General features: G+C 38.7%; 1 protein-coding gene across 3 annotated transcripts in view; it reads left to right on the top strand.

Moving 5' to 3' along the window:
- The window catches only part of LOC138030290 (uncharacterized), a 12,136-nt gene extending 2,295 nt beyond the window's left edge, over positions 1-9,841 (top strand). The window contains exons 1-4 of one of the 3 annotated variants that reach the window (XM_068878191.1): positions 2,385-2,519; positions 6,124-6,467; positions 8,055-8,195; positions 9,168-9,841. In XM_068878191.1, the coding sequence (XP_068734292.1) occupies positions 2,485-2,519; positions 6,124-6,467; positions 8,055-8,195; positions 9,168-9,652 (1,005 nt within the window). In that variant the 5' untranslated portion in view covers positions 2,385-2,484 and the 3' untranslated portion in view covers positions 9,653-9,841. Of the gene's footprint in view, positions 1-2,384; positions 2,520-3,851; positions 3,929-6,123; positions 6,468-8,054; positions 8,196-9,167 lie in introns of those variants that run through there. The other 2 variants (XM_068878192.1, XM_068878190.1) reach the window with 2 other exon arrangements.
- Positions 9,842-10,000: the final 159 nt, after the last annotated feature.

Raw genomic sequence — 10,000 nt, 5'->3', positions numbered from 1 at the left:
AACGTACCTCGTAACTAGGTTTGAAAAATATGAAAGGGCTAGGCCATTTAAACATTTAAAAGTCATTTAAAAAATCTTAAATTCTATGCGCTGTTCAATCAGAAGCCAATGCAGCTCATACAGTATGGATTGTACATGTTCATCTTTAGGTGTAAACGTAACGATTCCGGCAGCTACGTTTTGAACATCCTCAAGTCTCTTCAAGGTTTGCTTAGGTAGTCCATACAGTAATGCAGTTACAAAAGTCCAGTATGGAGATAACGAAAGCACGTATGAGTATTTCGGCGGTTCGGCGACTGATGAATTTCCTTATGCGGCTAATATTTCGAAGGTGATAGAAACCTGCCTTACACATGGCTGTGACATGGTGTTCCACAGACGTAAAGAACCTCAATATTTCTAACTGGTGATGACTTGCAAATCACCTCATCACAGACTGAAATTGAGGTCAGGGGCGGGAACTAAGTTCTATCATGACTTGTGTATAACCAGGCATCTTACAACCAATTATTTACCTAAATATGTCACCATTTGTGGAGTACAGGTGAAAGTGAATCTTCATGCCAAAAGTACAGGGGTGATGATATGTAATTCAGCCTTCGCCCCATATACATTTCCAGGATAAATCTATAAAATGTATTAGTAAATTTTCAAACTATAATATACATTTTCTCACGAAAATGACTTCTGTAGAGTCAGTATTCCCATGTTTACAAACGTTTGTGAGGCTGACAAATTAAAATTAGAATACATACTTTATTATGAACTATTACCTTCAAGGCATTGTAAGTTCTTTTTCCTTTAATTTCTATAATACTTACATGTACAAACTTGTTTCATCAGGGCTTCGTCGTCTTAAAGTTCTTTCTTATTTACTTAAAACAAACCTTTTACAAAAAAAAAAACCTGCAAAGATGATTCAACTTCATCCTAGCATTTCTTAAATAGAACATAGGAATCGGCCAGGGGATAGGCCGAATATGGCCTCTTGTTAGTCTTGTTTTTCGCAAACGACGTTCCATTCTTCTCCGTTTTACTTTCTGTTCTGGGTAAACCAGGGTGACTTCGGACACAGGGTTACAATCTTACTTTTGGCAGAAGCGTGGTCATCAAGTAGGGAGCCTAACTTAATGTTGTATCCTTCGACCAAGTCGTTTCGCGATGCGATGTCATTATCGATTAAATTCGAGTTCTTCATGTCCTTGCGACAAGTCAATGCGGTTAAGGCTCCTGTAGATTACGTCTTTCTTCTCGAGGAGAGGTTTGGGTAAGAATACTTTCCAACGTATTGCATAATGATCAGATAGAGCGGGATCCATTACCGAAATGTGCCCAAGAATGTTATCTTCTGATCTGGTGATGATCAAGTTTCTTTGTGTGTCGGTTGCTCTACGTGCTGAGCAGAGTCAAAGGTTTGTAGCAATTCCATGAATTTACCAGCACATGAGTTTTTATGATCATCTATGTGAAAGTTGAAATCACAAGCTACCATAATTTGTCCCTTTTCAGTAGCCAAATGCTTAAGGATTGATCCATGGAAAGTCTTCAAAAAGCAGTTCGCTCGTGGAGCCGTTTTTCTTTAAAGGCAGTGGTCGATAGACTACTACAAGTCTGAAGGTTTTAGAGCTCGACTTAATCACAGTATCAATGTATTCAAAACTTCTGAAACGCTTTGAAGGATTGACCTTTGTAAGAAAAGACTTCTTACACAGCACTGCAACGCCGAAACCACATTTTTCCCTCGAAACACACCGAAAGACACCCATGATATCGATTGTTTTCCTTGATCACAAAGTCATTCAGGATGGTAGCCTTGTTTTTAATAGATCTCATGTTTAGCAAACAAAATTCAATGGCCTTGCATGGTGTAATTCTCACAGGGATTTGTGCCAGGCGTGTTTGCACTTTGCGCGTCCCATTGAGAAAAGGTCCTCACAGCAGACAGACTTGCGCGATAAACATTTTTGTTAATATGATTACTGTTGATTACATTGTGTGTTATGTGATGGTGCCAATGCAAAAATACGCACAGGAATATGACATGAGTTAACGGGTGGTGTAGAACTTGTCGTTCGTTGACTGTTGGATATTTGAGTAAAATCAAATATTGTAGATCCATTTTCCCAGCCAGGATTCACTCCAATATCTCCAGATAGTAACAAAATCCTTCGTGCAGCTGTTGCATAAGAGTAATAGACAATACGACACTTCGACAGTTTACTCTTTCTTGTGGCGAATCGCTTTTCAGCGTTTCAAGTTTGGTAAATTTGTTGACACTGGTTCATGTACTCATTATTACAAATTTATTAGAAGATGACGTTTTGATGACATTGGTTCATGCATTTATTTACTTAATGAACTCCAACTATTTACGAGAAGGAAAAAATATGCACAAGCCAGTTGTTTTTAATACAACACTTTAACTTTTGCGGCTTCTAAGAAATGAGTGCAAATTAGAGAATTGAAGCACTGGGTTAAACTCATATGAAGTTTCTGGTTCTGGATTACGCTTTCAACAGGTATATTTCTCTTCTAGGCTTGTTTCAAAATAATTTAAAATTTCAGTGAGTATGTTTTTTGTTTAAACGAGGCCACCAATTGTCAAGATATGGATACCTACATTTCCTACGAGCTTTCTACTTAGAACAAGTTATATTTAAAAACAACACGCACATCAACAGATACCCTCCGAGAGCAAACGTTTTTGGGAATTTTTAAGTGACAAGGGTGCAGCTGTAAGACGATCTAAATTAAAAGGAAATAAGTTTATAAAAGTTGAAATACATCGAGTGAAGGTAAAACATGCATCGGTAACCACACCGAACATAGCTTTAAGAAGACTGCTCGTGCTCTGATCTACTTAGATAAGGGTTTTTCAATGGCGTGCTCGCAATCACACGACATATACCTCATTGCACCTCTTCCATTTTTGCAAAGAATCAGTAATAGTTGGCATTACAGCTGATCCAGTGGAGTAAAGTTTTTACTCCAGCAATTTCGAGACTCAAGTCAGAGTGATCCCAAGAGTGAGTGAAGCCAAGTCGGAGTGATCAAGACTTGTGAAAACTATCGTTTTGCTATACGTCAGTTAAGTCATTCCAATACAACTGTCCGAGAAAACAGAAACTTATTTTTATATACGAATTTTCCCTCTTCTCAAAGTCATCGGCGTAATCTGATCAATCCTCCTAGATATGAGCGCTGAATATTGAAGGACCATTGCATAGTAAGCAACATGTGAAATCGATGATTTAAGCCAGCTATAAACCAGATAATGTTTGTACAATTTTGGATTCAGAATCTGAAATTGTCCAAACAATGTAGGGGTCATTCATGCACTAAACCACGGCCCCCTTTCAAGGTATGTCACAAAGATTCAACAGAGATTCCTAAACGAAATCCGCAATTCATTTTTTGGTCTCCAAATTTGCATGAAACAAAAGCAAAGTGAGTTCTGTGGGCGTTTGTAAGACTCTTTTTCTCGTCAGTAATTTATTTTTTTCCAACAGCATTGAAGTGCCTTCACTTGTATGTGATTTCCGTTCAGGTTTACTTCAATATCTCCAGATAGTAGCCAAATCCTTCATGCAGCTGTTGCATAAGAGTACTAGGCAATACGACACTTCGACAGTTTACGCTTTCTTGTGGCGAATCGCTTTTCAGCGTTTCAAGTTTGGTAAATTTGTTGACACTGGTTCATGTACTCATTATTACATATTTATTAGAAGATGACGTTTTGATGACATTGGTTCACGCATTTATTTACTTAACGAACTCCAACTATTTACGAGAAGGAAAAAACATGTCCAAGTCAGTTGTTTTTAATACAACACTTTAACTTTTGCGGCTTCTAAGAAATGAGTGCGAATTAGAATTGACCCAGAATTGAAGCACTGGGTTCACTGGTTCTGGATTACGCTTTCAACAGGTATATTTCTCTTCTAGGCTTGCTTCAAAATAATTTAAAATTTCAGTGAGTATATTTTTTTGTTTTAACGAGGCCACCAATTGTCAAGATATGGATACCTACATTTCCTACGAGCTCTCTACTCAGAACAAGTTATATTTAAAAACAACACGCACATCAACAGATACCCTCCGAGAGCAAACGTTTTTGGGAATTTTTATGTGACAAGGGTGCAGCTTTAAGACGATCTAAATTAAAAGGAAATAAGTTTGTAAAAGTTGAAATACATCGAGTGAAGGTAAAACATGCATCGGTAACCACACCGAACATAGCTTTAAGAAGAGTGCTCGTGCTCTGATCTACTAAGATAAAGGTTTTTCAATGGCGTGCTTGCAATCACACGACACATACCTCATTGCACCTGTCCCATTTCTGATCCAGTGGAGTAAAGTTTTTACTCCAGCAATTCCGAGACTCAAGTCAGAGTGATCCCAAGAGTGAGTGAAGCCAATTCGGAGTGATCAAGACTTGTGAAAACTATCGTTTTGCTTTACGTCAGTTAAGTCATTCCAAAAGTGACAACTGTCCGAGAAAACAGAAACTTATTTTTATATACGAATTTTCCCTCTTCTCAAAGTCATCGGCGCAATCTCATTAATCCTCCTAGATATCAGCGCTGAATATCAAAGGACCATTGCATAGTAAGCAACATATGAAATCGATGATTTAAGCCAGCTATAAACCAGATAACGTTTGTTTGTACATACACATACATATATTTTTTTGTGATTGCTGTAATTTCTTCGTTTTTGTAAGTGCTGTAACTCCAATATGGAAATGTTAAAAAACAAAAATAAAATACAAAAAAAAAAAAAAAATTTTGGCTTAAGAATTTGAAATTGTCCAAACAATGTAAGAACCATTCATGCACTAAACAACGGCCCCTTTTCAGGTAATTCACAAAGATTCAACAGAGATTCCTAAACGAAATTCACAATTCATTTTTTGGCCTCGAAATTTGCATGAAACAAAAGCAAAGTGAGTTCTGTGAGCGTTTGTCGGGCTCTTTTTTTTGTCAGTAAATTAATTTTTTTCCAACAGCATTGAAGTGCCTTCTCTTGCATGTGATTTCCACTCAGGTTTACTGTGTAAGAGCGGTCTGCACATCGGAATTGCATTCCATGCCTTTTCTTTTTTCTTTACCAAAGCTCCCGTTATCATATCCCTTGTTTTAAATCTCTTGAAACGTTACCCAAGTTCCACAAGGAGCAATTGTTCCTCCTCGCTGAAATTTGTTTTCCTGCTTTTACTTTCGGACATGTTTCCCACACAAGTTCATTAATTTACATGCAATTTATAATGCATGCTGATGATAACACAAAAAAAATTCGACTCGGCTCGTCTACGTATACGTTTTAATAATGCAAATTAAACAAAGTTTAGACATGGTTTACAAAAAACTCGTCAAAGCCGTGATTCAATCTTAAACCAGGTCTAACCTAGGCTTCGTTTAAATAATCGGCCCTTTTAGATTGTCGGCCCGGGCTTCGAACCCTTGGCTCCAGCGCGGTAGTTCGAGGCTTGAAGCTTATTCAGTCAGTGTGACCAAACACGTCTCTCCCTCAAATTGAAGGATTATTCTTAATTGTCAATTTCTTCCAAGTAAAGAAAGTTCATTTTGAACACTGAAAGCTTGATAGGGATCATGGGAAAAAAATTTAAATCAAGCCTCAGACTTATTAAGACCTATTCAGCAATGATTATATATATACTGTATATACTAATTAGTTTTGGGAAATAATCGGCATATTTTCTAGTCAGTTGATGTTTATTGGTTAAGTGGATAAAACAGTTCCTTCAAAGTGGACGCGCCGGGTTCAAATCCTGTCCAGGGGCTGCTTTTACTGAATTTCCCTTCTTTTTCATACCACAAGTCCTGGGACAGAGTGATCAAAATGGAGGATAATACTTCATTTAAGGCAAACTGACAATGAAGGATATTCCTTCATTTAAGGAAGAGATCGTGTTGGTGTGACGCAAAATTAAGACTTTATTATCTGTCAGTGAACTGTGATCGGTTTTCGTTGGTTCATTGCAGTTTTCTTCATTTAAAACTAATGTACTGAACAACAAATGATCGCTTTAACTTGGGCCCACAGCCTTAAAAAGCGGTAACTATGTCAGTAAAGACTAAATTTCACACTACTCACTTGCAGGACAATAGTTCGCAAAGCCTACATCAACAAGATGAACCCGCGATTTTGGTTCTCAGCTGTTTTTCTGATGACAAGGATTGGTCTTATTAGTGCAGCTAACCAAGTTTGTAACAACGAAAACTCTGTTGCTGGCACGTTTCTTAAAGGCCACACTTTTAAAACATTGTGGGTTAAATGTCCATTGGAATGTGCCATCATATGTGACCAGGATATCAGATGCCAAAGCTTAAATTTCATCTTTGGCGGCAACATTTGCGAGCTGAACAACAGAACGAAAGAAGCCAGGCCTGAAGACTTTTTACCCGATTCAACGCGATTCTACATGAAGCGAGCATTCAACAGAGGTATGGAGCATTAATCATTTATCTAAGGAATTTTAAGAAGCGATTCTGTTTGAAAGTAACTGGGTAAAGGGTCTATCTCCGTTTGACGTGTGGCATCTGTGGTTGGGAATGAGTTTGACTCGGATAAATTCACTCCGTTTTTGGACGCTGGGGGGAGGGAAGGTCGCGCTTTGGCTGCGCATGCGTAAAATTCTTTTGTCTCGCCAGGAGCTCATGAATCTGGGGCTCCTGTGTTCTTGGTTTGGTCTCGTAGAAGGCAGTACAAGTAGGATTCGAAGTCGCTATCTCCTCATTTAAAGGCAAGCGCCATGCTCACTAAAACACGGACGACTACGCGACAGCGCAACGGGGAAATGTCCATAAAGAATTGTGTGCGTGACCGGAAACGAGTTTTTGTGTTTTCGTTGCCGTATGACTCGATAACACCAGGTGATCTGGTGACGTAATTTGGAGGACTGGGATGAAAAATTTTAACACCGTATCCCACAACCGCGCGCGGCCTTAGGTGTTGTTTCCAAACTCCGTGCAGTATTGCTATCGCCAAAACTCAACAGATCATTACGTGTCTACCACATCTCCTGCTACTGAATGAACATTCAAGTAGACCAGACAAGATCTAACCTCGCCTCTGCCATGTTAAATTCGAAAATAAGGCCGCGCGCGGTTGTGGGATACGGCGTTAAAATTTTTCTCCCCAGTCCTCCGAATTACGTCACCAGATCACCAGGCATATCTTACCGCGTCGAATTATATAATTTTATAATTCGGCCGTTATTGTTCAGAAAAATTATTTAGTATTTTTAAATACCATCATAGAAACTTGTAAGGCATCTGTTTCCTGGTTTTGATTGGAGCCAACGCCGTAACAACAGTTTTAAACGGTGAACAGCTATTCTACGATCGCACTTAACCATATGGTTAGGTCACGGATTGTGGACATTGGACTTCGGACTTCGGACTACGGAGTTGAACTGGATATTGACCAAGATATCGTAGCATAAAACACTATTCAAATACTGTGAATTTTAAAGGCAATCCGTTAAAATTCATTCGAACAAAGTGTAGGCTACCCGTAGCCTCTTCTTTATATATAAAAACGTCTAATTTGGGGACAGAGGCTAAACGGTTCTCAAGAGGAAAAGGTTCTTAAATGTTCTTTAAGGTTGGGTTGTGTATCAAAGAAAATGCATTGTTAATGTTAAAAAAAAGTTAAATGTTCTCTTAGACTACAGTTTTCCATCTATTTTACCTTTATTTATGCTAACCACAAAGACAAAAACAAAGCAAATGAGCAAAATGAAGCAAACGTTCTTCACTCTCTCTCCGTCTGGTTACTTTCTCAGTAAGTTCTTAACAATTTAGGTCATCGCCTCAGCCTGAACGATCTTATAAACGGGTTCTGATAAAAAAAAGAGAGTGTATTGTAAAGTGGTTTCGTGGACTTTTGCTGAGTCGAAAGCCTCTAAATCTTAGTTAAAACTGAGGATTATCAAAAGATCATCAATATTGGGTCCGTATGGCATTTGCTACCACTCATCATTCATATTACGCTGATAGTTATAGAAGTTTTGTACATTTCGCCTGCAGTGCCACTGGGCTCAATTCAAGAGCTTCCTGCTGAATCGTGCGCTGAAATCAAAGCGAGTGAAGGATACAAAGTGGCTGACAGCAAGCACTGGATATACTCAGATGAAAATGGTGGTCAGGCGATCCAGGCTACTTGTCAAGGTCAATGCTAGTTATGAGTACTTTTTTTGAAACATCATGTGGCAAATCTATCTTTGAAGATCTCCTACTAAGGTTTGACGCCATGCACTCGTAAGTAACTCAACAAATGAAATAACACAGTAATGTGCGGCAAACCGGGAGCTTTTCCGCAGGCGTCTTTGAAAATTCTTCAAGTTCCTTCCTTCGAGCAGCAAGCATCCTGTTTTCAGTCTAGAGAATCGAACCATTTAAGGGGTAATGTCATGCTAATTTCGCTGTTTTTAGGTCAAAATCTCAATTAGTACATTAGTTCACACGTACATCACTCCTGACAACCCACTAACAAGATATAAATTATATTTATGGCACAAAGAGCTATCCGTATTAATTTTTGGCGACTTTCTTAAGACACCTCCTCCAAACTTGAAAAAAATGGCCAATTTTTTCACGTTTCAATCGATTTACATCCTCTCCATCCTTGGCTGAAAACAAGAGAGAATCGCTTCAGTGCACTTTAATGGTTATTGGTAACACAACTACAGCATTAGTTCTTGGTCTTTACTGATGCAATGGCGTGACACTGCCCCTTTAAGATCGAATTCAAGTTGAAGTTTATTATTCACACTTATAATAAACTAAGTGATGAAAAAAAAGTAGGACATGATGATAAAAGATTACACTTACAAAAGAGAGTGCGTAGTGGCTAAAGAAGCCAAGATTTCGAGTTGGCAACTACCACGATGCAGGTACAAATGTTGCAATTAGAACAGGACAGTGAGTCACAAAGGGGCCAGATTTCATCTCGAATTCTCGGCTTGCAATGGAAAGGTCATACACCCATTAAAGGCAGTAGTTTGTTCAAGCTATTCCTTTGCTTAATTGATTTTTTTTCATGACAATTTTTGTTGTGGGTGATGTTGCACTGGTCTAAAAATGTGTATGACAAAGCGAAACATAACTAACATTGAAAATAAAATACTTTTTTATTTTCAGAGGAGTGGCAAAAAATCAACGAAAATCCGGTTCGCTTTGGAGCTCGAAGTAATCAATACGGTGCCTTCCACATGACTAAAACTGGGGATGTAAAGGCCATGAAGCTCGTGCACAGAAGCGGATCCATCAAATGCAACAGCAATGACGTTGCTTCCTACTGGAGCTGTACCAACTTAAACTACTATGCAAGCAACACATTTATGACGATCATCACAAATGCCAACAAAAAAGCCCTTCTGCCAACAGAGCAAGATTTGAAAATGTTCAATTCCGGAAATCATCCCTGCAACCAAAAAAAGCACTTCTACGTTCTCGAAGAAATTAAGCAAGGATCATCAGAGCTTGTTCTAAGCAGCCATTCCAGTCCGTTACGTTTATTGAAGAACCAGGAATTGCAGATATGGTATGGACAGGACTGGGTGAAGTGTGGTGAGGGGGACAACACTGGCACTACTTTTGTTGATGTATTTGCCTGGTACATGTGAAAATAAAAAGCAACTGCAGTTACTGTGGCTAACTATATTTAGATTTCCGCCATGGTTACAGTATTTTTCTCGCAACTTTGTTTCTCGTCAGTGTTTACCGTGTTGTGCACAGACAAACAGAACCAGCCTCACTGAATTTAACTAAGCCAGTTTGTACCTTTGCTGAAATAATAATTCATGAAGCACGAAGCACTAGTTTGGACTATTTAGATGTGTGGTTGATTTGAGTTGTGTTGTTTACATGTCATCTGATTTCTCCGGTTAACCTTAAGTTGCAAAGGGAGTAAAAGCAAGTAATTGGTTAACTACACAAAATCGACTCGACCGCCGAGACACAAAGACCGCCAA

The sequence above is a fragment of the Montipora capricornis genome, chromosome 13 (genome assembly GCF_036669925.1).
Source record: "Montipora capricornis isolate CH-2021 chromosome 13, ASM3666992v2, whole genome shotgun sequence".
NCBI lineage: Eukaryota > Metazoa > Cnidaria > Anthozoa > Scleractinia > Acroporidae > Montipora > Montipora capricornis.
The sequence above is the reverse complement of the archived record's forward strand: the minus strand, read 5'-3'. Positions and strand labels throughout refer to the sequence as shown.